The 27,309-nt window shown below is 40.8% G+C and overlaps 1 protein-coding gene across 15 annotated transcripts in view; it reads right to left on the bottom strand.

Moving 5' to 3' along the window:
* APBB2 (amyloid beta precursor protein binding family B member 2) overlaps window positions 1-27,309 on the bottom strand; it is a 171,408-nt gene that overhangs the window by 34,704 nt on the left and 109,395 nt on the right. For 10 of the 15 annotated variants that reach the window (XM_035326500.1, XM_035326502.1, XM_035326501.1 and 7 more), the window contains 5 exons: window positions 24,225-24,287; window positions 23,734-23,819; window positions 23,551-23,611; window positions 10,377-10,523; window positions 5,926-6,053 (listed from right to left, as the gene is read on the bottom strand). In XM_035326500.1, the coding sequence (XP_035182391.1) occupies window positions 5,926-6,053; window positions 10,377-10,523; window positions 23,551-23,611; window positions 23,734-23,819; window positions 24,225-24,287 (485 nt within the window). Of the gene's footprint in view, window positions 1-5,925; window positions 6,054-10,376; window positions 10,524-23,550; window positions 23,612-23,733; window positions 23,820-24,224; window positions 24,288-24,936; window positions 25,215-27,309 lie in introns of those variants that run through there. The other 5 variants (XM_035326505.1, XM_035326506.1, XM_035326504.1 and 2 more) reach the window with 3 other exon arrangements.

Here is a 27,309-nt window from a genome sequence, read left to right as displayed (position 1 = left end):
ATTTTCTAGCACGAATCTGTACAAACACACTAAGTCATTACGCCATCTTTTCTACTAATTGAGATAACCTGGCTGCATCACTGTGCCTCTGTGTAGTCCAGGCTCAGGTAGACAATTTGACTTACCTGTGAGAAAGATTAACAGTTCAACAGTTCCACGTGTTATTTAAAAAGTAACATCCAAAAGAAGCGCTAGATACAATTCCCAAGTTATATGTGGTATTTCCTACTAGTTCTAGAAAATAAATGCAGAATACTAAAGACGTGCTATAATAAAATACTTAGACAAGGTTCTGTTTACAGTGACTAAGCAGCCGGGGCCAAGCTCAGCCACTAACGCAGCAGGTGACACTTTCTAAATGGTGCCTGGTTGTTTTTCCCAATGAGAAGGACAGCCTCCTGCCATCTTTGTCACTTCTTCCCAAGCTAGTGACACAGCACTGTCCTAAACTCTCCACTCCCACAGAAATCCCTGCAATTCTCCTCTTCAGTGTTTGTCCCAATTCCCTTGCTCTGCGAGACTTCTCCTCGCTTTTGCTAACCCACTGCCGCTGTGCCTCTGAGCTGCTGTTTCTGCATTTAAGCTTTCCAAAGGCTACCAAGTATCTACAGCTCCATGGCCAAGATTCTCCACTGACACAACCGTTTTTCTCAGCTGTTATCAAAGGGTGAATCTGTTGTTCCCAAGCACCTGACATACTCACAGGCGTGTCAGAAACAGGAAAACCCCTTACTGTCACACGTAATCATTTTTCATCCCATTAGTGGAACTGTGCAGAAGGGATATTAGAGATGCTGCCCTAACACGTTGTAAACCACTACTGATACAAAAGCATACATTAGTGCAAAACTACTGATGCTTATTTCAGGCTAGTATGGCCTTATGTTAACTCACTTTCAACGTACTATGTCTATTAGGCTAAAACTCTGAAACCAAAACACACCACTCTTGTTAACCAAAATCAGAATGCGCACATACAGCTTTTTGCACCCACTTAACCATATTTCTTTGAAAATACATTTCCCTCTTCACATCTGCATTGTTTCATTACTCCTTATAACACACTGCACTTGCAAATAGTCATGTCAGGTCTTATGGGCATTAGCTGAAGTTTTGTACAGAAAATCATCTAAACTATTGTTTATTGATAGGAAAATGCTATCAAAATGTATGAAAAAGGATATTCAGATGCAGTTGGCTTAGGGAAAAGGAGAAAGGAAAAGATTACTTACAAAAGCCAGCAAAGAATATGGGTCAGAAAAGCCAGAGCAAGCCTTTTCCCCCGTGTAATCCCTCACCTGTGCCCTATTACCTGATTCCTAACTGCACGCTTTGTCCTTATTCCAAGGTTACGCGGCCTGAGGGGAATAGGCAATATTGATTCACGGCGTCTCCAAGTTTGAAGAGTTCAGCTGGAATTACATGTGCTTTGAAGGGTGTTATCTCTTCAGAAGAGCAGGTGCATGCACCATCTCAGTTTTAATTTATTTTATTTTCAGCTTTTCTTGACCATGCCTCTTTATGTGGAAGTTTATTACTTGTTATCTCGCACAGCTCGATAAGCTTCTTGCACGGAATTGGAGAAAGGCTCGACCTCAGAGCACATTCAGGGTTTCAATCACCACCTTAAAGGGAAGGCAAATCTAAAGGGCCTTCAACACCTCCCTGAACAATACATTTATAAACCACACTACGTCACTGAAGCCTGATGTTGTGTTGCTTGTACACAAAATATTTTCTGAAAGGGGGAATGATAAATTACAGATACCCCAGGATACCCCAGGCACACTGAACTTACCTTTATTGTACATACTTCACGTTAAATTGCCTGATTAAGGCCAGGTATCCCTCCCCAAATCTCATGTCTATATCATGGATGTGCAGGGGGGCCCAAGCCAGGTAGTTCACGTAAATACACAGTCTCAGCCAGGAAACATGGGTTATAACTCCATGAGTTATAACCAGCCACCCGGCCTGCAGCACAGCCTCCAGATTGCCCAGCCTCCCCTTCTGTCCTCTAATGAACCAATTCTTGCTCAAACCTGTCTTCATCCCTCTTAGCTTGACATGCACTCACAATTAAAAATAAAATGCTTAACCTGCTGTAGCAATGTTGTTCAAGTGAAAACTTCCAAATCTGGCTGTCTTGAGAAAGGTTCCTCCATCTGCATTTGGCCGTCTGATTCCCAAAGGCACTGCGTACACACAGATCCCACTGAAGTCAGTGGACAGTGTAGGTGCAAACCCCTCTGAAATCAGGCCGTTTTTATTCAGCTATTGAAACAGCAGGATCATTTTTTTTTTTAATTTCCCGTATTTTGAGGAATCTGAGACATCACTTTACGCCATTTCCTCCACATCTTTCTGCTGGTTGGTCCCATTTTCCCACTTGCATAACTCCAACTATTTTCTCAGCTCTTTCCCTGTCAGCTCCAGAGGTAACCAAGCTCTGGTAGTTCCTGGTTTGTTGTTACAACTTTCTTCTCTTCCAGCTTTACGGACAATTCCCATCGGACTTGGGGCATCCATTCATTTTGCTGCCTCCCTCCCATCCTCTGCCCCCAGCAGCCCCTTTTTGATTCCCAGCCTCATTTTATTCCTGATATCTAGGGAGCAATAAACCACGAGCAGTCCAATGAAAGGGAGGAATGGACATCCACACAGCTGCAGAGATCCTCACCACCACCTGCCCAAATGGGCTGTGTTAGGGCAAAGGAGGGAGCACAACACTTTGGCATTGTCTGCTCGTAGATCGTAAGACCATAAAGCTCCAGTAAGAGAATCTCCTCCATTTAAGAACCAAGAGCAACTGCCCAAGAGCAACTGCCCTCCTTTCTCTGCCCCCACAGAAACACACAAACCATACCAAAAAAACAAACTCATGGAAGAGGTTTAAAAGTTGAGCTGGGCTCTGGATTGGTGGAAGAGCAATGAAGATAGAGGAGGATTCAGAGGATGTGCTAACAGAAACTCTCCTACAAAATGGAAGGGCCATTACCTCCCTTACTTGTTAGAGCGGCTCAGAAAGCAAAGGGCCTGCACCAGCAGTTGAGAAGGGGACACAAAACCCGACCTAAAGCATGATTAATGTACAGTCCTGCAGCTCACAACTGAAAAGAAGAACCCTGGCACAGCTTCAGTAGGCTGATCTTTTCCACGATGCTTTTAATGCCCAGAAAAAAAACACGCCATGGCCTACTTGTTAAGAAGTGACTGCAGCACCAACACTGATTCTGGTACGCCCGTGAAACCACCAGTCCTCCGTGTGACAATGACCTTGCTGATCCCAAAGTCACACAATTTAAGCAAGTGCTAGGATTTTTCTCTTATTTACAAAATAGTATTAAATGAAATATCACGGATCTTCGTGGTACAGGCAACAAAACACAATGGCTTTTACTCTTAAAAAGTCACAAGATGTTGCCTAAGAAACAGAGCCTGCCAAAAGGATGGCCAGATAGAGTATATTTATTTTCCTTCATTGCCCATATATGCATATCAAACACAGGAGCTCAGAGTCTACACATACAGGCATGCGTGCATAACCTCCAGCTTCTCTGGCGGGAACCTGCTTTTGTTCATGATTTTATGAAGGCACTCTGGTCTTTCCTAAGGTCAAACATACTTGACTAAGTGATTAATTTGAAACAAGGGATGCTACTTTTCAAAACACAGAATCACCATGCAGCTTAGGTCAACAAAACGATGGAGCCTTTGCTTATCACACAACTATTTTTGTTTGTTTGTTTCTTTTTTTAAAGTAACTCTAGAGGTCAAGATAACAGTGCAATGTGTGGAGAGAATTATTACAGCTTCCCAGTAGATGTTTCTGCCTGAGGTGAGCTAGCTGACATATCCTCAGATTAAACTTTCATCAGCAAATCGCTGTATTTCATCAATCTTTCATTATGGTATTGCTTAGAAAATCATCTGGTCAGGTGTCATTAGAAAACCTTTTCATCTTACAAAGCAAGATCTACCCAAAAAAACTACTACAAGGAACATGCAGTTAAAAATGAGGGCTAGTGTGTCATTATGCATGCATTTCAAGAAGGTCAAAAGAAAAGAAAACATACATTTCTACAGTATTTAAACACTGCCTTTCAGAACAAACCCAGTTAATTTTATAATATGGACTCTTGGAACACAAAATGTAGCTAATTAACAACTTCCATGTGCAACAACTTCTGGGCAAGTTTCATGCCAGACAGTGAGATTTTGTCACCATCCCAGATAGTTAATGCAGTACAAGCAGCAAGGTGTTCCCTTTTCTTTCCTCTAACGATGGCAAACTCATCATCAGGGAAAGCTGCTGTTGCAGTTCTTGAATGACTCTGGTGTTTCTTACCTCAGGACTATTGCTAATTTTACCAGGATGAATACAAGGTCTGCATGCGAATGCATACATGAAAAGAGATACAGTGCAACTTCATTTCCAAATCAACAGCAGGGTTTTCTCCTACCCCCGAACAACAAAACAACTGCTGAGATGATGGGCTATGTTTTGGCTTCCATTCACAGCTCCAGTTCCCTTGTCACCTGAAGCATTTTTCTTGTGTGTCGGTGCTTGTTGAGCAAATGTTACATCACTTATGCTACACTCCGGAGCACATTTCCTACACTGACCCTCTCTATACAGAGAACACGTTGTACATCTGACTGCTCAGTCACAAGTTTGTTCCTTCTGCTTGTCTTTTGGATCTCCCACCTGCCCATTAACATCACATGCAGTCTGAGTTTACTTACAAATAACGGACACTCAGTTTTTCCAACTATCCTTTTTTTTTTTTTTTTTTTTAATGGGTTAATAAAATGTTAAATGAATTGCATTTCAAAAAGCGTGGGCTCCAGTCCTGAAAGCCACACTTGACACACAATATACATTGAAGAATCCATCAAAATGCTTATGAAGCAGTAAGAATAGGAAATCTGAAATCAAACTTACTCTGGTGAAAACAAACAAACAAACCACAAACACAACAGATTCCAGTAAAAGTTATATGTTATGTCTCAAACATGGACACACAAAGCACCAGCTCTTAAGCCTGGGATGGGTACTGCCTGGGACGGGTACTGCCTGAAGATCTTGGAATTGCTCTATGTGAGTAGAAACATTTCGGACAGATCAGAAAGCTCAGTGGGACAGGGGAACAGCTCGCTATCCTGCTCTAAATAAGCCACCTTCATGATCCCATTTCCATAGCCCATGTTGCATGGAAAAGGATGCTCCCAAAAGATCAGTCAAGAACGAGACCTAATGGAAGACGGGCTCCTGTTCAGGAAGGCCTTTAGGCACGCATTCATGGCTACTCCCTAGGCAAGGGAGACCTTCAGCTCACCATCAGTCAGGTGTCAGTGAAAAAAATCACTTTTCTGCAACACGCTTTGGAATTTTCCTGCACCAGAAGCTTTAAGAAATAGTCATGGAGTAAAACCATTACTTTTCCCTCAGTCAAATCAAACATGCCAAGAAAGTACACACACAGTCATGGAAAAATAAGGAGCACAGTTAATTTGCAGCAGCGGGAAGAATTGCTTTCACACAGCCAGGAGAACTATATCATGGGCCATATTTGAAAACATGGTTTAATATAAAATGGTATTAAATATACAAACGAAACAAAATAAAATTGCATGTGCAGTTTTATGTGCCTAGCTGAATTCATTTGAAATGTTCGCTCAGTGCAGGTTTAGCAAAACAGGATACAAGTGATATGCTATGAAAAGCAGAGATCAAAAAAAAAAACACAACACGAGTAAGAAAAGGAATTTATGCATTGTCTCATGATCCCAGGACACAATTACCCAACCAAACGAATAGCTTTGATACCTAACTCACTCCAGATACACCTGCACTCCTGTATGTGTATGTAGCTAGACATAAGAAGCACCAGCTCAATAGAAACAAGGAGAGTGCAGACTCACCGGCCGTTGTCACGACCCACTCCCCAGACTCTGATGCTCACGATGGGCTGTGAGTGAAGAACTGTGCGATCCATGGGGTCGATCAGGTTCAGCATGTCATTCTCCAGGATCAGGTACATGTCTTTGCCCTGCAACTCCAGAAAAGGTACAGTTACAGAGTACGTCCCCCTCTCAAAACTGGGATCAAGGAGTTATGCCTCAAAGTTTGTCCCACTGAAACTCAGTTTCAGTTCACCCCAAGAACAATAGAGAACCAGCCTGTTCCCTTCTAGTGTGAAAAACATCTAAGGTAGTGTTTTGCTACTACTATATTTTTGGATTATCCCAATTACAAAAACCTTTGATATTTTTGAGATAAACTGTTTGAGTCATTCAACCACAAGCTATTGTGTTACTCAACAAATTATTTATCCTATCTCTAGTAAATTCTTCTAATTATAGCAGAAGAACTGTGTTAATAGTAAAGGATTGCACCAAATCCTATACACTCTTATGGCAGAGTTCCCTCCTTCAAACAATATGCGCTTTGTTTCCATAAACTTTAGCCAATGGGTCATGGGAACAGACGGCAATTTGTATGTGCCAAATGATTTATAGGATACTCATTGAAGAAAGATTGATTAAAGGGGAAAAACTAGCATTAAGACATGAACACAAATTCTGCCAGTGACTACATAATCCTGGAGCCAGGATTTCTCCCTGATTTTTCTGGCACGTAAGAACAAGGAGAATCCTTTTTCCCTTTAGAGGAAATCAATTTATGGGCAATTTTCCTTTGGATGCTAATTCACAAGTGCTAATCTTCCTTCTATTGCTAGCATCTGCAGAAAGGCTGTTGCTTCTTCTGCCACATTTAATAGCTCTCTTCTCAGAGGCTGCAGACTGTGGGACCCAATGGAAATGATCCTGGACTTATTGCCAGAGACATAAGACGAGCTCCTGCTGATAAGAAAGTGGGAACTATCAGCTAAATATAGAGTAATTTGTTTCCCCTCTATTGTGCCAGAGTCTATAAATGAACAGAAAGAATGGAAAGGGCCTGACTTCCCACTGACAAGTATTTCAAAAATGACCTTTTTCTTCACCTCAATGACACAGAAACCCTCTCCCTGCCTGGTTACAGTGGCTCAAGTTTTAATGATGTCTAATTTTGTGTTTGTGTATGACATATATTGATGTCACCCTGCCCCCAGGGTTTCAAGGCCAGGCAGAGAGGGGCAGGCACTGCCCACTGATGGGGGAAGGTGGTGAACCACAGGGACCCCAGCCTAAACCTTCTGCCCCACGTGGGGCCGACCATCTTTCCCCCCAGAAAAATCCCCTAATGAGCATTCAAACTGTGGCGGTGACACAGAGTGGCAACGTGAGCTCTGAGGAGCAGAAGGCAGGCTGGTATACCTGGTGTCTGCACAAAAACGTTTAGATCTGATAACCATGCACAGAAATGGGGCAAAACCATGGGAAATAAAAGGATAGCATTGCTAGACCAGGACGATGGAGGAAACAAAATTGAGAACAGATTCACCGTAAAGAAAAAAGTGTGAGAAATGTGCTTGGAGGTCAGAAGCAGTAAATAGTTTGTGTAAAAAATGTTACCAAGTGTCACAAGATTGCTTTTTGGACCCATTTTCTACTTATGCATTTATTCCAGAAGAAAATTATTACACAAAGTTAAAATCTGTTCGTCGTGCAAAATATGCTGGGATTAGGGTAATAAAACTAAATCCAAATTAGCTGGAAAAGATTGGAAAGTGGACAGATAAGGAACATAAATCACAGGAAATTAACCTTGCAATGCTCGAGGGACAGCTTGGCTGCAGCCAGAAGCAATATATTTTGCTAAGTTTTGTTGCTTTATTATACAAAAGCTATTTTAAAGATGGAAATACCACACAGGGCATGGAGAAATGATTTAGACAAACGCAGAACCTGATTGTCTTGGATGGCTGAAGAGCTGCAGGGACCTGATGCTCCAAGCTGAGGAGGGCTCTCGCAGGAAGGACCACAAAGGGAAAGGGAATAAAGGGAAGTCTCAGACCCTTTCTGGGAGGCATTGTGTGTGGTGGTATAAAGGCCAGTGGCAACAATATTTCTTCACTGAAGTGATTTTGTAACGTAGAGAAATATAATGCATGGCAAAGTAGTGATACAAACAGACCAGCTGCATTTTTTTCCCTTAGATTCTAGAGAACTGTGGAAGTTAGAAATTCCCAGGGAATTTGTCTTGGAAGGAGGCATGAAATCCTGTACCAAAGCCTGTGACAAAGCTTCTGTAGGGTCAAAATGTTATTCAGGGTAGTTTGTATTTCTATTTCTTTATTTTTTATTCATGAAAATTTGGGGATAGTCCTAGTCCCAATTTTACTTTCATTACATTCTAGCTAAAATAAATCTTAAGGCAATCTTAAAACCCCTGTCTGCAGTACCCCTATCTGCAGTCATCAGTTCTAGCTTTGTAATAGATTTCTGCTGTACGTGCTCTGATATGACAATGACAACCCCGTTTTTCAGATTCCTCTCTAAACCATGCCTCTTCCAATCACTCTTGAAACACTACGTTGCCAGCAGAAAAATATGGTGGTAATGATTTCTTTTAAAATCAAGACGACAGTTTACTTCAGGGACCACCTACTCAAGCACAGCATCTCTACTGTTTTGTCGTGCTAAGTTTTATTTTATTTTTATGAATATCACGATGAAATAAAAATTCTTTTCCAGGGGACCAAAACTTGTCACCAGTTTGGCTTGAAAACTGGCAAGAGTTTTGAACAAAGAACAATGGGATTGACAGAGGGGAATAAGGAAAAATCTGAACATTAAATTTTAAACAATATAAAACACATAATTTTAAAGTAAGTATTTCAAGCTCATCAGAGCTCTGTTTTCTTAAAAATAGATGGAATTTCACACATTTGAAGAGAGTGGTGTTTTTTTTTTTCATCCCTGCCAGGAACAGCAGTAAGTCCAAAGTCCACAACTGAGTCATCTCTATTTACTTGTCTAGGTTTGTTAACTGAATAAAACCATTTCCAGAAGTAAGGAAAAGGCAGACCAGCATTATCTTGCTCATTTGTATGCATAATACACATTTCTTACATTAAAAAAACACCTTCTGAAATTACTTTCTACAGATGGGGCACTTTACACGTGTGCCCCTGGAAACATTATTTTCATTTTGAAACACGTTCTTCCTCCCAGCTGCTCCTCTGAAGTGTCTCTGCATTGCTGTGGTTGAGCCAGGACTGAGAACACAAGCCACAGACTGTAGAGAATGGAGGATTTTTCCCTTTTTTTCCCCAATTTATTTATTTATTTAACCTGAACAGGCAATTCTTTTCTTTTTGGCAGTGCTGTTTCTGTTTGGCAGTGCTGTTTCACTACGATAAATACCAATGAAGCTAACAACATTCACTCTTACATCACTTTTGCATTCAGATCTTGTGTAGTAAATCCACATTAGTGTAACTTCCCTGAAAACAGGCCAGGAAAGAGATTGAGGATTAGATGTAGCTGGAGTTTAAGGAAGTTGTTTCATGAACAATCAAATAGTGAAGACTGTTTTCCTGTGGGTTTGTCTCATGTCCTCTGTACACCCCACCAATATAACACCAGATTTTCCTGTCTTCTTATTTCATCTTCTGATCCCTCCACACCTTCGGCTCTTTCACCTGTCCCCAGCACACCTGCTTCCACACCACACCACCTCTGCCTGCCTTCGCGTTTTCACCATAGCTCCCACTGTGTTACTCTGAATTTTCTGCCACTCCAGAAATACAGCACAGACCTCACAGCATTTGAATTGATGAGGGTGCACTGCCGCATCAGCAAATCAGAAAGCTGAGGAGAGCCAAGCTCTCTCATTTTCGATTTTCCTTCAGTTTGTGGGAATTTGACACCCTTCAAAATTAACAACACTGGTCAACGCAGTCAAGAACTATTGGAGAGGAACCAACAGACAGACTGACGAAATTCATTTCTTTCTGAAAGATTGATAAAATAATTATCTTAAAATAAGCCATCTGTCTGTCATTCTCTACCTTCTCACCCACGTTAGAAGCACAAGTCACCAGCTGGGGTTTCCTTAAAGACCTTTTATCCCTGGGAAACACGTGAAGATGCTGTTCCAAAGCTTCACATTAAAACCTCTGGTCAAGAGAAGGATTTCCACAGTTTCGCTTGCGTGTCTCCAACTCTGATATTGCACAGGTGTGTACTAGTGAAGATGTAAATGTTAAGGAGAGGTCTTTGGGGCTCCTGCTGTCCTGAGAAGTTTGGAACAAAAATATGTCAGCACTGTCCTGGAACCCTTTTGTATTTCCTAGCAGGATTAGTTGGGATAGAGATATCCTAAACACAGAACATGGATATATTTGCCTTAGAGTTCTTCTTTTGATCTGTTTTAAAACATGAGAGGGATGTTCCAAGAAAAAGACAAGTTTATCTGCTCTTACCTCTCCCCAGATGCCAACGGTGTCTCTGATGTCGTTTTTACAGTAAGAGAGTTGTCTGATGCAATTGTTCACAGCAACACTACTTTTTCCAGGAGCAAGATCTTCTTCTGCCATTTCTACCCAGCCCAGAGAGCGCACAGCAAAGCACTAAAAAAGAAACCAGAAAATATCTGAACATGGATCATAGCACACAACGCAGTGACTGCTGTGACACAGACACACACAGAGGGAAAAAGGAAAAAGCCCAGATAAAATAAAAGGAAATTTTAGCAAGCATCTTGAGCTCTACTTGACAAGAAAGAAAATACTATTGGATTACATCTGTTGTGAAATTCATGCTCACAGTATATCTCACTGCCTGGCTTCTGTCTGGATTTGTGTGTGTGTGTGTGTGTGTGGATTACAGCAATCATTTTTTACAGTAAGTTTAATTAAGGTAGCCAGCAACAACTAAGTCAAACTAACAAAATGATAAGCTATCATAAGAGGAAAGCAGGCTTTTCCTACAAGAAATCAAAAATGACCTTTAAAACAAAACAATTTAATTATACAGTTTTTTAAGCAGAAGGATGTTTAGCCAACCAGAGCACGGAGTTGGCAGACCAATCCAAGGCGGCATTACTTGACACATATGGTGCTTTTTGCAAACAAAACAAAATGAGAGAAATTGAATGGAACTATTTTTTACCCTACACGTACCATGCTAGAGATTAAAAAACAAAAAACAAAAAACAAAACACACTTTAACTTTTGAAAAAGAAATACAAAACCACGCCGTGTTTGCTCTCAAGATTTTACAGCAGGTGAAATACAGAGTTCACGCTAAAGCAATGGGAGCTTGTCTGTGAGACTAAGATTCCATCCAGAGAACAGAATGAGCATCTCATTCACATGTGGCACCACACTGCCAGCAAAGGGTGCACAACAGATTACCTGCTTAACAGACACACTGAACTTTATGATAGTCCCAAAAGGTTCACCAATAATAGCTCCTGAGCCACTCCATATACAATTCCTATTCCCTTCTAGGCATTTAATATGGCAATGGGCACACTGCCATATCAAATCCCATCCCATCTCTGCACTCCAGTTTTGCTAGAATAACATGAGGAAACTCTTTATTTAAGTCAGTGATTCAGTAGTGCCCCAGGACCGACACTGTGCTCACTCCCTGCATTCAAATCCTCTTTGCCAGCCTTGCTGCCACCTGTGGAGGTGCAGGATTTGGCAGGCACAAGTTACAAAAGTAAAGGTGGGACAATGAAGAATTAATCACTGAAAATCTGCCATCGTCCATTACCATTGTTATTTCAGCCTCAGCCTCCTCTTTCCAAGGTGGATCAAGGATCAATGTTAATCAGCACTGAGCCCTTGGTACTCTGCTTTCCCTGGAGTTATCCACGTTTCTTCCAAAACGGTACGCTGTCCTGAAACACTGTGTTGTTCTGACTTCACTGACGGTGAAGTTGGTGAGTAGATCGAGCTGATATACCACCGCTGGTACCCCATTTGGAACCAACGTCCTCAAATAAATAAATAAATAAAATACCAGACCCCCCCAAACACATATAGAAAATGCGTCAACTGTGGCAAACTAAGGGATAAATAGAATTCACCAGTGGGTAACAAGATTAACGACCTTCTCCCCTCTTCCCTTTCAACTTCTCTCCTCCTCCAGCCTGCTTTCAGCTTGCACAACATCCAACAGACTTCGGGCTCATCTGCCAGCTGTGCCCCCCCAGCAGCACAGAGCCTGCCTCCTGCACCCCTGAAATTACTCCAAGGACTCACTAATGATGCTTCTCATCTAAGGCAGTAAACAAACACCCTGCGCAAATTGTGCTCAACTCCTCTGTGAGCGTGGGTAAAAAATGAAAGCCTCCTGTGCCTCCACATTTTTCTTGTCTTTTACTTTTTTGCCTCAAAAAGGAGGAAACCAATATGCAAATTCTCCTACGCTGCTTGCTGCCTGGCCCAGCTCCGCTGGGAACCCACAGAGGTGCTGGCTTCCAGGTTCAAAGAGAGATGAGGAAGAAGGTGAAAGAGGAAATGGGGGGGGGGGAGGGGGTCACCACTGAGGGAGTTCTCTTCAATTCAGGGCTATACAAGCTATCAGCCCTCCCCCTTCTTTTTTTTTAAGCAATTATTAAGGTCATCTAAACTTAAGATTACAGAATTGTTTTTGGCACATCAGACGCTCATGAATCTTGCTGAAAGTACTGTGATGCCCATTCGGGTATTAAATATTTATCTTTGCAAGCTTTTTAAATACAGATTTTTTTTACTGGGCCAGAAGGCTTTTTCTGTTTTGTTTTGGCTTGGGTTTAATACAAGTATTTCAATATTGCGCTGGGTATAGGATGTTAGCAGCGAGAATAATTTCCTAATTGGCTGAGGAGAAATGAAAAGCTAAACGTATGTAATAAGCACATTGCTTCCTCATTATTCTTCATATCTCAACAACATTTGCAGTTTGTTAGCTGATTTCCAAACACAGAAAGAAATCCAGTCCTCGCACTGAACAGAGTATGTATCTTCAGGCCCACAACTGGTGAAAAGCAAGCAGCTCAAGTTGACAGCAGGCACAGCTCTTATTAGTAAAGAAGGTGAAGATGGTGAACTGTTTGTTTTTTTTCTCCTCCTGGACATCATTGTTCTATGTTTTTATTTCACCAATGGTGGCACCCACTGCATTTCTTTCCCTTTGTAGCCCGCTGTCACGACAGCACAGCGAGCTGAACGGGATGCTCAGCTGTCCACCCCACGTTCCCCTTCGCAGGGGGAGCTCGGCATCCTTCCTCACCTCCAGTCCCTCTCAGTGCTTCCAAGGCAGGCAGACAGGAGAAAACCAGGCAGCTTCTGGCACCTGGTAATTTTTGGTTTGTGTGGTTTAACTGAATGCATGTGTTGGTCTGACTCGGAGGCAGGGACAGACTTTTGAGCAGATTTCTGCACTAAGTAATACGATTAACATGGGATACATACCATGGCTTATTTTTCATGAATATAACAGAAATATATATACATGCACCTGTACAAGGGGGAGGGCAGTAGAAGTGTGTGCATGCATGCTGCATGCCCCTCTTGTGTATTCCAATAATTGTAGAAAACTTACAGAAGATCCACTTCATGTTTTATCATTGGTGTTTTTTTTGTTTTCTTATTTCACTCAGAAGTACGTTTTAAAACAAAAAAAACACAGCATAAGCAATCCCCCCAGTCTCTCCAGTCAGGTACGACCTAGTTGTTAAATCAGGGTTGGCTGAATTGGCCACGGCAGCAGAACTGCTTCATTAGCTAGCAGAATATCACGGCACCACGCTCCTCCCAACCACACTCATGAGCCAAGAGAGAAAGCGCTTCCTTGGACTGAGCGAGCTCTGCTAATGCAGCCTCCTTTCTCCTGGAACTAACATGTGGAGTCAAAACCCGCCGCACTGAAAACCAGAGTGCAGCCCTCCTTGCCTAGCAGTCTGTGAGCTCGTTAAAACAGAGCTCCCTGGCAATGCCAGCTAGGTAAGTCCCTCTGCTCAAGGCTCACAGCTAATTATTGGCCAATGATGATTTCAAGGTAATCCAGATGCCAACTTTAAGCCTACCGTAGTCCACCTCATTATATTTTTCCACCCTCCCTTGGGAGTAAACGAACAGCCGTTTGTTTGTTGTGCCTTTATGTCCTGTTAGATGTTTTCACCGTTAACTTACAAAACAAAATCTTGGTTTTCTGTGCCTGGCCAGGACTCTCTGCGTTATCTTAATATCAAGTCCCTGAAAAGGATGGTTTAGGAAAACATATCTGAACAAATGAAGCATGATTTTCCTGCCTGCTTGAATCTCATGTCCCCGGACTCTTTCCAAGTTCTGGCAAAGACAGCTAGCTCTGAAGCAAACCAAACAACACTTACACAGGAAGAACGACAGGTTTAAGAACCGCGTATTGCATTGGAATCATTCGGACACTGCTGTTTGGGATGGGGAGAGACCAAAGGTACTACCATGAACACTGCATGACTGAAGCAGCTAATTGGAAATGTTTAAATGGCACTGTGCCAACAACTTTGTACCTTCACCTCAGCTGGAGACTTCACATCTTCTGCTAGGCTGCAGGGGACGTTGTGCAAAGAAAATGCACAGCAAAAGGAAGCCACCTGAACGCACTGCCCCACGAAAGGACAGGTGAACAGAAATGATAGCACAGGTATTCCTGTTCAGTTTTCTGCTTCCAGAGAGCATTTGTTTGCATAGCTGCAAATCCAATTACTGTTTAAGAGTTAATGGCCTGTAGTCAAAGAACCAAACTCATAAATGTGGCAATCCAAGCCCTGTAAAAGGCCGTAAATCTCTCTCGCAGTGCAGTTCAGACCTAAAGCATCACATAGAGCTGGGTAGCTTTAGAGATTTGAATGAATTTAGTGAATTGTGGTTCACTCTCATGCTCTTTAGTGTGACAACCGCCTTCACAACAGGGTATGGTCCTGCCCTGCGAGAACTCTTCCAAGAGGGTTGTCAGCAGGAGCTTTTCCAGGAATGTAGGACTGTGACACCTCTGCATGTAAGCAAACACCACATTCTAGCTGTTGCCTCATGTAGTGCTAAACAGGTAGAATTTGAAAAAAAAAATAATAAGAAAACCAAAGCAAATACAATCCCCTGCTAGGCAGAGGACAATTACAAAAGACTGAAATGAGAGCAGTATTGGGAATTGGGTGGATCGTAAGGGCACAGGTAGACAAGACCCCATGACAAGGAAAAAATGCATAAGGACATCAGCTTGAGTACAACAAACTAAGGGACATGCTAAAAACACAGACTGATTGTTTTTAGGTCACACAGCTAGCTGCTGGTACCCACTATGAACTCGATCGCGTTTGGGTACGTGTTCCCTGGTGATTTAAATCTATGCTACTGATTTCTTCTCTGCTTCTACAGGACTTTAATTTGAGCTTTTTTCCTTGGTTTCCCTTTATGTTTTTCTTTTTCAAAGGCTGTATCTGTCTGCAGATATACGTAAATCACTCGTGTTCAATAGGGCCTTTTATCACAGGCCACTGAACAGACTTGTGCCTGAGATGCAGCATGTAGGTCACGTTATTAATCGCTCCTTATGCAGCCAGCACAATCTTGAAAATTCCAATTACTTTGTCTTTAATGGCTTCAAAATAAAACAAGCTATCTCATTGCTTTATGTTTCGGAAGTATCATAAAATACAGCCACCACATCCTAGGAAAGAAATACGTTCCAGGGTATTTGCCTGCATCCATCAACTTGCATCGATTCCAGATGAAAATATTGGAGATGATCAAAGCCAAACCGAGTAACAAAAGAATAAAGAGAAGCTGCTACGCAATTAATGAACAAACAAGCACTTCCATTTAATTGCTGCGAATAGACTGCATTGCACCCATTTTCTCATAGAAACACTCAGTTGTCACATAAAAAAAATCTTAATTAACAAAATTCGCAATGCAGAAACAAACCCATACTAATAAGTTTTTTTCAACATTTCCAGCTTCCGGTTGCCATTCACGTTGTATTATCTGAACTGCTGGAAGTGTGTATATCATACAGAAATGCACACACAGATGTTCAAATCACAACAGGATTCAGAAAGCCACTAATAATTGCTCTTGCAAGGGGATGGTTATAAATTCAACTCTTGCGGAGTACTATGTGAGGACTTTGCAAATACTGTAAAATAACTTTTTAAATAAATTATATCTCTAGAGCAGGCCAATATTGAACTCTCTGCCTTGGCAGTCCCTTGCTCATTCTCCAAGATACCACTGCCTCTTTTTTTCCAGACACTCAGACTCCAACGCATAGGATGACAGAAGTGGCTCTCTTCTTTTCAGTTTAATACTTGTCTCAGTGGTGCCTTGTGGCTCACAGCCAGAGGTCAAATCTACTCTATCAAGACAAGAAAGCCCTGCAGGACCATTGTGCTGGTTCAAGATTTTTATGAATCCCATTTTTTGATTCACTACTACATTTCTGATCAAGTAAAAAGCCTAGTCAGTTGAGCAAAATGAAATAGGTGCTATTATTCTCAACTGATACCCATTTGCTAAATACAGTTCTGAAGAAGAAATTAAAATTGCCTTTTCTCTGGTCTTCTCAGTAAATAATAGCCTTTGATTTCAGATGCTGTGCAGATACCTTAACTTTATATCCTAAAAGGCTGGGGTTATGAACTTTGCTTTGAGCTACTGATGGTGCTTTGGGTTTCATTTTAATACAGTGAAATAACAAATATGCTTGCTCTGTGCAGAAAAGGCAGTCACTTTGTTCGCCAGAAACCAACAAAGAATGATTGTTACAATAATGCTCAAGTGAGGGTCTATCTTGCAGAATAACTGACCTGTACGATAACTCAAAACAGGTTTTATTATTCTGCTACACACAAAAATAGACACTAGCAAACACATATTTGCATTTTCAGTGAAGACAAGCCCTACAGGAGTTTACAGGTTATGGAAGAATGTGTGTGCTCATTTTTAAAAAACTGATGCTCTGCAGTTGTTATCTTTAACCTTAAGTGTTATATAGTTATTTTTCTGATGAGGGCTCTTGTGTAGGCTGATGGATATAAGAGGTTCTAACACAGCCAGAAGTACTTTATTCAGTACTGTTGTATATAATTTCAAAGGTCATATGCATGACATCCAATTAAAAAATAAATAAATAAATAAATAATAAGCCTTTAGGTGAACTCTCAACCTTAATGAATCATTGACTGTATTGAAGGCAGAATTTTTTGCCAGGCTTTCAGGCTTTCACCTCTCTTTAGAAGCAACATTGTTAAGAGTAATTTGTTTTCCGCAGGGATTACATTTAGGACAGGATACAAAGTGAAGTTAAATCACTGCTGATTGATTTTACTCTTTTCTTTGAAAGGGAATGAAATGAACGTGAATCCCAAGTCCCTGGTGGTCTTCCCATGTCTGAGGACCCATTCACCATCCCACTGCCTCCCTGCAGCACTGCAGAGCTATCGTCTTCAAGTATATGGAATATTGCATACCTGAAGAGGTAGAGACACGGCACCGCATTGTATTGCATATCTCATGCTTTTACATCTCTTAAGTGATAAGTATTACCTCCTATTCCCTTTTCTCTTTGCTGAAATGCAAGAAATGTTGGCACCGAAGACCTCTGCTCCTTTGAAGTGCAATCTAGAGCTAGAACTAATACCAAAATAAAAATGCACACAGGTTAGAACTATCTAAATATTGCTCTGTCATTCAATGCAATGTTCCATTTAAATTGATTTTTAAATTAACTTCCTCCATAAATCTAGCTTTCAGCAAGTCCACTGTAGACAAATAACCTATCAAAGTTTAACCATGCTGTTTTCAAACTGCATATCAATAATATATATTATGTATATACATAACATACATACATATATAATGCATAAATATATATATATCAATATGCTTTGAGTTTTTTCATTAAAAATCTATGCAACATAATGATAAACTTTGTGGCACTGCAGACAAGCACAGGCTGCTTTCCCTGAGCTGCCCTAAACTGGCAAGATAATATAAATAATTGAAGAGAAGCCCAAAAATATCATCTGATCAGTTCATTTTGTAGCAGCAACATGATGAACAGATATTCCAGAGGCAGGTCACAATCAACAGTCTGCTCTAGAACTGGAGCTGGTGGAGGCTATATATTGTTTTAGAGGTAAAATAAGCAGTCTCCAGTGGGGAGCAGGAAGGGCTGCAAGCTGTGATTACTTCAGCAGTGTATTAACAAAGCAATACCAGCAGAGGCTGAGCTAAACTGGGAGCTTTCCGCATACCAAATCCATCGATCTGCAGAACAGCAAGAGGAGCTTTCTGCCATGGGACGTAAGTATGATGAAGATTGCTTCTTTCCCCAGTTTCTGCCCATTCCCAAGGACTCCTTATCAGTCATGCATACAGCACTGCTGGGCCCGGAAGAGTTTATACTGTGCTGCGCCACAGAGCACTGAGTAAACTGTGATTAATTAAAAATAAGAAAAAATAAGAAACATTAAAATAAAACCCATGACATTTATGTCATTGCTTCAAGGGAAAAGTATAATTTGAGACAAAAGGGTTCTCATATTTTATCTTTTCCAACTCCTATAGAAATCCAGCAGCCTAATGTAAGCCTTTTGTCCAGTATTTCTCAATAAATAAAGCACTGATAATGTCCCCAGATTCAAGACATTGCTATTGCTCTACAAACCTGGAGACTTACGGTAAATTTTAAAGCACCTTCCATTCTTGTTCCCATGAGGAATGGCTTTGTGATACCTTTTTGTAAGAAAGGCTTCAAGACAATCTTTCCCTACACATCTCTTCCGCTGCTCAGTCACCCATGTCCTGATCTGCCACAGCAGACTCGCATCTAATTAGAGCCCAGAGAGAAGCTGGATGTCTAGGAGTGAAAGACATGTAACATTTTGCAGGATCTAATGATAAATCTCAATCTCGAAGGGTTCAAGAAACTAAACTGTATTATCCCAGATAGCTATATAATACATATATTATAATAAGCATATTGTAGCTATGTATACCACTAAAAAGTCAGTTGCTGAGATTTGGGTAAAACACAGTCTTCCTCTTTCTTGGGCTAATCTTTGTGCTTGATTATAACTAAGACCCCACTTAGGGACAAGGTGGAAGAAAATATCCTATAGATGGAAATCCATATTATGATGTATACCACATCATAACATTATCACTTATCACCTAATGACACAGTAGATGTTAGTAGTATTATCCAAATATCCTTTAAGGAAGATCCACGAGCACTGAATATAATATTATTATTTTTTTTCTGCATTTTAAGCAACCATTTTATCCTATTTCATGAACCAAAAATAAGTAAATAAATAAAGACAGCCTTTCAGCCTTTTCAAAGATGTCCTTAGGTGTTCTATTGGCTGTTGTTTAGTGTTGAAATAACTTTGTACATACTCTTTGGACTAACCCCCCTAATATACATTTCTGCTGTTCACAAGAAAACTTCAGCTCCTAGCAAGATTACTTGAAAAAAAGGCTCATCCCACCCCACCCCCCAAGTGATATTGAAATTGAGAACTTTTCTTCCGTTCCCTCATCTGACAATCGCTTATAAATACTGTCTATAATTATGGCTTAAGTTGCAATGAAAGGGATTGCAGGTAGAAGCTGAAAAAGTAAATGGAATTGCATATCAAGAATTTTCCAGTAGGGAGGATGGCTATTTTAGATCTCCTCTACAAGGTACTGGAAAAAAGTCCATCCAAAGTTACAAACCTGATCAGCTGTACTTAAAGGCAGAAAACAAAGAGCTGCTACAATACTCAAGGAAACAAGTACTCGTCTTATAGGAAGATGGCAACCTCAGATTTTACTTGAGATGGACTAAATCAAAGCTTTTTGTAGAGTTTCATGTGCTCATGAGAAGTTTGTATACAGCACTCTGAAACTACTGGAAAAACACTGAACACTCCCTGTTTGTACCAACAATTTTAAAAGCTACTCTGAACTTGAGAGAGAATTATAGACTTTAACGTGGAAAGATTATCCTTTCTTGTAATTACTTGACATGACAGAAACTACTGCTCTCTGGTTAAGTGTTCACTTGCATGAGAAATCAGACATATCCATTGTTAAGGAGACAGGCTGATTGCTAAAAGTCCTGTCTAGGCAGGATATTTGCTTCTGGAGAAGACGAGAATCAAGCAAAAATAGGATCTCTCCAAACCACACGTACCTACCTCCACAGCAAGAGAAGAAGTACAGAGATGGAGACTAATTCTTTGGGGGCCACTTAGTATTTTGTAAAACATATTTCAATAGTACTATTTACAGGTCACTTTCAGGACAGCCACAAGTGGCCTGACAAGCTACCTTGTCAGAAACATCCCTCGCATCACTCCAAAAGGCCCAACTGGTTAATCCTTAGTGCTCAGGTAACGCATCGGAGTTCATCACCAACTCATTTTCCGTATCTTCAACTGAATTTTCATCCACCTGCAGATAAGTCATTAAATTTAAATACCTGACATCAGCATCTCCTACCTCTGCCCAACTTAGAAATGAAGGCTTCTTCCTTTCTTTTGAGATACTGAACATTTACTGCTTTCTAAATGAGAAAACAGACTTTTGGTGCAATTGCCTAGTACTTCAGCAGGCATAAATACTTCTTCCATTTCTTGGATATCGATACTCCAAAATGGCAAAGCTGGAAAGCAGAGCCCTGCTGAACAAGCTAATGTAGACTAGAAATTTGAAAATCCATACAGAAAGACTACATTAAGCCTAAGCAGAAAACCACATTTAAATGGAAAAAATAAAAGCAAGTCCAAATGTCAGGCCAATTCTGTTCAGACTTCAGAGAAATCGAGTCCCACTGCTTTCCCATCTTTCAGCCTGTCCCTGGGGATGGAGACAGATTTCCCATGAGGTTCAGTTTCTTTGCGCCGCCACAAGGAAAAAATTTAGCATCTTTCTACTGTTTTACACACAGCCATCATATTTTACAACACTGTAAAAAGAGACAGGCCAGAGAAGTTTACAGTCCAGGATTGGTAAAAGTATCTTTTTACCTCCCTTGAAACTCAATTAGGAAGGCACAGGTTTCTCTATAAATTAACTAGGAAGGTTATGATCTGTCTCCTGGGAAGTACCAATTCAAAATTCATTTCCAGCTGTGCATGTTTCACATGCAGAATTAGTACCCCTGTCAAGAGCAATGAGCCATCTCTTCAAGAAATTCCTACCAAAATAAATCACTGAAATCGAGAAGCTGGATATAATCATCCTCCCCTTCCTCCCCCTTCCCCTTCTCTTTTATGGTCTTGCGCAGACAACCTGCACCAAGATGCCAAGGATCTGAAGCTGAGAACTGTGCCTTGAACACATGATATACAGGGAAATGTTTGTTTATTCACCATTTTGAATGCCTGACTGCATCAGGGTATAAATCACCTTTCTTACAGGAACTATGCGAATTCTATGACACACTTTTCCTAACGCTGACAAATTTTGCAGCCTTTACAGCCTCTGGGGAAGATACCTGAGCTTTCCACCAGGTGGCACAGTTCCCTTTGCTGAAAGATGGCATTACTCAGTGCCTCTGAGGAAATTTAGTTTTCTTAAAATGTACTGGCCATTACCATGAATAGGTTTAAAATCTCCAAAATACCTCTAACAAGGTTCATTATAACAAGTTCTTCCAATAGTGAGTTTAATGAGTTAAAAAAGCTTCCTTCTAGGCTATAATGAAAGAAAAAAAAATCTGTGCTTGCTGCCACACAAAAGCAGGCTTCAAACAAATACAGTTAAGGCAAGTCATGTGGCAGAGGAGAGACTAAAATTCTGCTTTATACAAGTGTCAGGTCATCGGTTTCAAATCTTATCACACTTTTTACTCACAACATTTTGGTAAAATGGGCTAGGCAAGGAATTCTCCTACCACACACCCTCAGCACCCCTGTGAGCATTAAAGATCCCACAGGTAAAGATCTTCCTCTTGTTTCCTGACCATCTCCCATCCCTGCAAAATACGGCTGTGCAGCAGCTGCTTGTCTGCAGGTGCAAGCTCTACCCACAGCCTATGGTGCTGCAGAGCAAGGCCCAAGCTGCTGACCCCCACTGGCAGAGCCACACTGTCACTGCTACTCAACAGCCCCATCGGGCAGTGACAGATAGTCCTTCGAGTCAAGAGATTTAGAAAAACATAAAATACACGTGTAATTCCTCCTCTATTTCTTGTCTTGCTCCTCTCAGCCACTTCTCCTGTGAATATTTCAGTGTTCAGCTATTACTCATTTAAGTGTCATCAGCATGGCTTGGTCTAAACAGAAGAAACAAAAACAGCTGATACAGACAAGCTTTTGGCTACAACCCGTTTCACAGATACTGGATGGGTATCAGTTCCATAAAACTTGGAGTTGAAGAGCTAGCCAGACAGGGAGGGAGATGCTGACATGAGTATTCCTTGTCCACATAAACACTGACAGTCCTCCATGCGGGAGGGCTCCCTAATCCTGAACAAACCACTCAGTAAAGAACCAGGCTTATTAAAACACCGCCCTCCTGCAATGCTTTCCACAGCCTAAGACTTATCTTCCAAGGGACAGCTTTCTGGTCCCGAGGACGGGTACCTAACTCATCACTCCCCCACTCCACTTACTGTGCCTGTCATTCTAACGAGCACAGCTGAAACCTTGCTTTTTAAGTGCCAACCTGCTGAGCAGAGTACGCTTATTTACATCTGATTTAAACATCACAAGCCAAATAATCAAGATGACAAAGACGTTTAAGTACCCTGATCAATCTGTTTTCTCTCTTAAAATATATCATTAATGCTATTATAATTATTAAATCTGTTACATACTGTCTTTCTGCATATAAGTAGCTTCTGCTCCTGTCAGTCACTGCAGTTACATGGCACAGCCAAAACACTTATTGAAATTACTTGGATTTCCAATTATAGCAATTCACATACATCCTTAAAAATGGATGCAAGCACATGGTACAACTGTCAACAAGACAAATCTGGAGATATGTATGCAAGCATTCAAAACCTTCTGCTACTTCTTTCCCCTCAAAAAGTTTAGATTACATCAGTAAAGGCCCTGATTTAATTATGGCGCTTGCTCACATAGTGGTCTCATTTTTCTTTACAAATTTTATCCTCAAACTAAATTGCATTCTCTGTTCTCTAAAATACAAAGTTCCTTGTTCTAAAAAAGCAAATTCCCTGTTACTAGCTGAGAATTCAAGAAGCCACATGAACAAGAGTATTTAAAGAGGGGACACACTTGAGAATACAGAACAAATGCTGTCACGGAAAGCCCCAGGAAGCTATCCAGCCATGACAAACTACAGACCCCTCTCGTATTTAGGACAGAAGACTTGCTTGGTTGTGCAAGAGGTCATTTCTTACGTCTGGACAGTAGAATCTCCAGCTGTAGCACTGTCACACTTCCCTGGCCAAACTGAATGAAGCAAATCTGCAAATTTCTTTGACGGAATAAGTCTTGGATGGTCAATCCAAAAAGGAGGAGTGTTTAACCAAAGCACTTTTGTGCCAAAAGGAGGAGTGTTTAACTTCGCAACCAAGGAGACTTTCTGCAGCGTTCAAGTTATGTTTAGGAGTGCAAATTTTTAATCATTATGCCATTTTGTGTATCTTGTTACAGACCTTGGATTCTGGATCACTGTTGATGCTACAAGAATCATCATCATCAGACTGAGGAGCATTTCTGTTACAGAAAAAAAAAATAAAAAAAATCAACCTTAAAATCACACCCACACATACAAAAAAGAATTACAGCAAAGCACAAGATGGATCTGGTCATTCCAGAGATTTCTGAAGTCATTGTACCTGAGCTTCAAGGAGGCATAGCGCAACGTGGCTCCTTCGAACTCTTTCAGACTTGGGTCTGGGTTCACAGTGGCTGCATGCAGATCCTAGAGATAAAGGTAGCATTGTCAGCATAGTATTAAGGACACCACCATGTTACTTCTTATTTCAAAGGGAAATTAAATCCTCCCTGCAAAGAAGCGATAGTATTTCTGGCTGAAGTTGAAAAGAGGCATGCATACATAGTCTCAAGCTGCATTTCATTCAGTGCAGGCATCTTATTCATTACTTACGGCAGCTGCCCTGCAAGTTTAGACTGAATCCATTCCAAGTGGAAAGATCAGAAAAAGCAGCATGTTTGTGAGCTAGACATCCCTAGCAGTACCCCCATTCACTTCAGCCTAGGTTATGAATGACATTCATGGAAAAATAAAAGGGGAGAAAACAGCCACTGCCATGCAAAAAACAAGGGTAATAGTATTAAAGGTTCTAAAATCTGACAATATACTTGCCTTCCAAATGTCACTATTAATCTTTCCCCCATTCAGTACAGCAAAATCACTCCATGGCTGTTTCTAGACACATAATTATTCACACAGGAAGAAGCACATTGATAAAAAAAAAAAAAAAAGAAAAAAGAAAAAGAAAAAAACACAAGACACTGTTGTTAGCATTGATATTTACAGGATGGGTTAGGGAACAGATCACCTCAAACTTCAGCTAATTACTGTATCGTGGCATTTGGAGGAAAGGGGAGAGAAGACATGCCTCTAACAGTTACTTACCAAAACAAATGATTGAAACAAGGGAAGTTAATATAAATTAGGAACGGACAATGAAATTACTCTTTAACTATGATCTTAAAAAGCAAGCAAAATGAACTTGAATATGAATGTTGGCCACAGCTGCTACAGCCTTTGATAAACAGCAATTAAGGGGAAACATTAGGATTTCCATTTGATTGGCACATTTGTTTAAAGACTAACACTACTGGAACTAGATATACTGAAACACAGTGATATATACAAAAGTAAGGTACATACAAGGTAAAGACCAAATACTTTCTAGAGAAAAAGCACAAGAAATGGACAGTGAAGGGAAGGAGGATTAGTAAGGAGTACAGAGAGCTCTCTTGCTGAAAAAGTAGTCTACCAGCCTGACTGTAAAGTCTACCAACAAAAACAGAACAAAATAAATAAATAAACAAAAAATCAAACCACCCACCCTCTCGTTTTCCATTCAACTTTCTAAAAGGTTTTGGAGAAGGCGCCTTCACTGGTGTAGTCAAGAAAGAGGAGTGTGTTTAGCCCTACACCAACCCGAGGTTTGTCCTCTGCAAAGCCTGGGAGGAGCAGCTGGTGGTGGAGCTGTCCCTCTGCTTCCCCATAGGACAGGACCCCATAGTCCTGAACAAGAGCCAGGCGGGACAGGAGATTTGGGTGCTGAGATGCCCAGAGCCACCTCTTTGTATCTCCCCAAATCCTCAGGTACTCACTGCTGTAGCTAACAGCCCTCTCAAGATGAGCCCTCCCAGGTTGTCCAGCTCTGAGCCTCTCGCCTCAGAACTGTTCTCAGGATATCCCCCTTGGAGCAATGACTTGTGAGAAACAACTCCCATCAGTAACTCTGCCCAAACACGTCTCTGAATTACTTAACAGTTGTTAGCTTTTCCTACCAAGCCCCTCATTTTTAATTATTAGCTGCTAGTAGTTATGTGAGCTACAGAAGAGCTTCTAGAGGTGATGCAGGCCTGTGATGAGTCAGACTTGAAGAACACACAACTACCATCACCAAATTGGGCCAGGACCTCAAGGAAGCTCTTACTGAAAATTAAGGCCCTTGTCTCTGCACAGGAAATGGGGAACGGGCAGAAAAATCTTCTCTAACCTTGGGAAGAGAATGCACAGAAAACAAGGATTTACAAAGGAAGTCATCCAGCAACACAGAGGAGAAAAGAGCCAATTAAAACTAAAGCAACTTTAACCAGCTGTCCAAAACCAAAATACATTTTTCTGCTTTTAAGGGAGAGGAAGGGAGGGAATGCTCCAGGTTATCCATATTTAGCATTTATTAGCATTTCTGTTAAATATGCAGAAAATTTGCATAATGCTTAACCCATAATTGGTTTGGATTGAAATTTACTGATAGTTTTGTAAAGAAAAATTGCCTTGCAGCCTGTGCAAAAGACAGACATCTTTGTATTTTTCCTTTTTAAAACCCTTCTGCCATTTGACGCATTATGGCATCATTTTTCCCTACTCACTTTTTTCTGATTCTCTGTTCAACACCACGAGATAACCACTGTTCTTCAGCCTAAATACCCATAAGAAGGTGTGGAATAAAAACGTCTGACTTCATCTTTGTTGACCACCCTTGGCTGCAAGCCACATTTGCCAAATGAAGCACAGCTTCTGTTTGTCATATCATTTGAGAGACAAGGACACAAAGTTCAAAATAAAGTAAAATAATAAAATGAAAAGAAGGAACAAGACAAGGGGTGAAAATAACATTAGTTTGGGGGAAAAAGTGTTTCTAAACGTTTGTGTGACAAACCCAAAAGCTGAAATAGCCCAAATAAACTCATCTCAAATCTACCATGTGATGCTTCACAGACAAATGTGAAAAGGATAAAAAGACTTTTTAGGGACTCATGGCAGCCTACCAGGACAGGTAAGAGGTGCTACTCATGCTTCACTCCAGGATTATACTCTTCTATCCCTCTAAAACCTCAGTTTCCGCAACCTTTCCAGAAGAAAGCAACACAAATTCCAGCACATGGGAATGAGCTAAAACAGCCCTTCCGAAGCAGACGAGCTCGGAGCACAGGCTTCCAACAGCTCTATGGGAACCAGCAGAGCACAGCTCCCGCGTGCTCCAACTTCGAGCTGGAAGCTGTCCACCACAGCTGCTGCTGCCAATGGCAGCACCAGGATAAAGGTGCTTGGGAGTCCCTGTCCTAGATCCAAATCCACATCTTTTGTGACGTGTCAGCTTGGCCAGACCACAGACTTCCAGATTAATCCTATCAGTCTGCTGGTATTTTAGGGCAATGTTATCTTAGGTAATGACTGAGTCAAAAAAAAACAGTATTATTTAAATAATGGTATGTTAGAAGCTTATAAACTTCTAAACCCTCGAGAAACAAATGCTTTGGCCTATACCTACAATTTAAATAACCATAACATTATCATATTAATATAAATATTAGAGATGTGCTTATTTTCTGCATCATCTTTTAAACTGCAGTGTATGGTTTTGATGCTGCCAAAGATCTGCATATGCATACAGCACGGCTGGATCAAATTCTTCAGTGCATTAGCACTTACACATCAAAACCTAAATGAGCCTACTACGTACTCATATATACCACATTTTAGAATAACTCCTCAAATGTATTATTTTATACATCTGCACTGTATTAAAACCTATGTTGTTACAATTCCTATGTTTCATACTCTTGATGGCAATGCTGAGAATTATCATTATTTATAGTGACAAACTATTCTCTTTTTAAAGCAAACAAAATTATAAAAGGTTAAAGGTACATCTGCCACATTACCAGCAGGGCTACATTTTCATTGTAAAGACATTTTAAAC

Source organism: Oxyura jamaicensis, chromosome 4 (genome assembly GCF_011077185.1).
Source record: "Oxyura jamaicensis isolate SHBP4307 breed ruddy duck chromosome 4, BPBGC_Ojam_1.0, whole genome shotgun sequence".
In the NCBI taxonomy this organism is placed as follows: Eukaryota; Metazoa; Chordata; class Aves; order Anseriformes; family Anatidae; genus Oxyura; species Oxyura jamaicensis.
The sequence above is the reverse complement of the archived record's forward strand: the minus strand, read 5'-3'. Positions and strand labels throughout refer to the sequence as shown.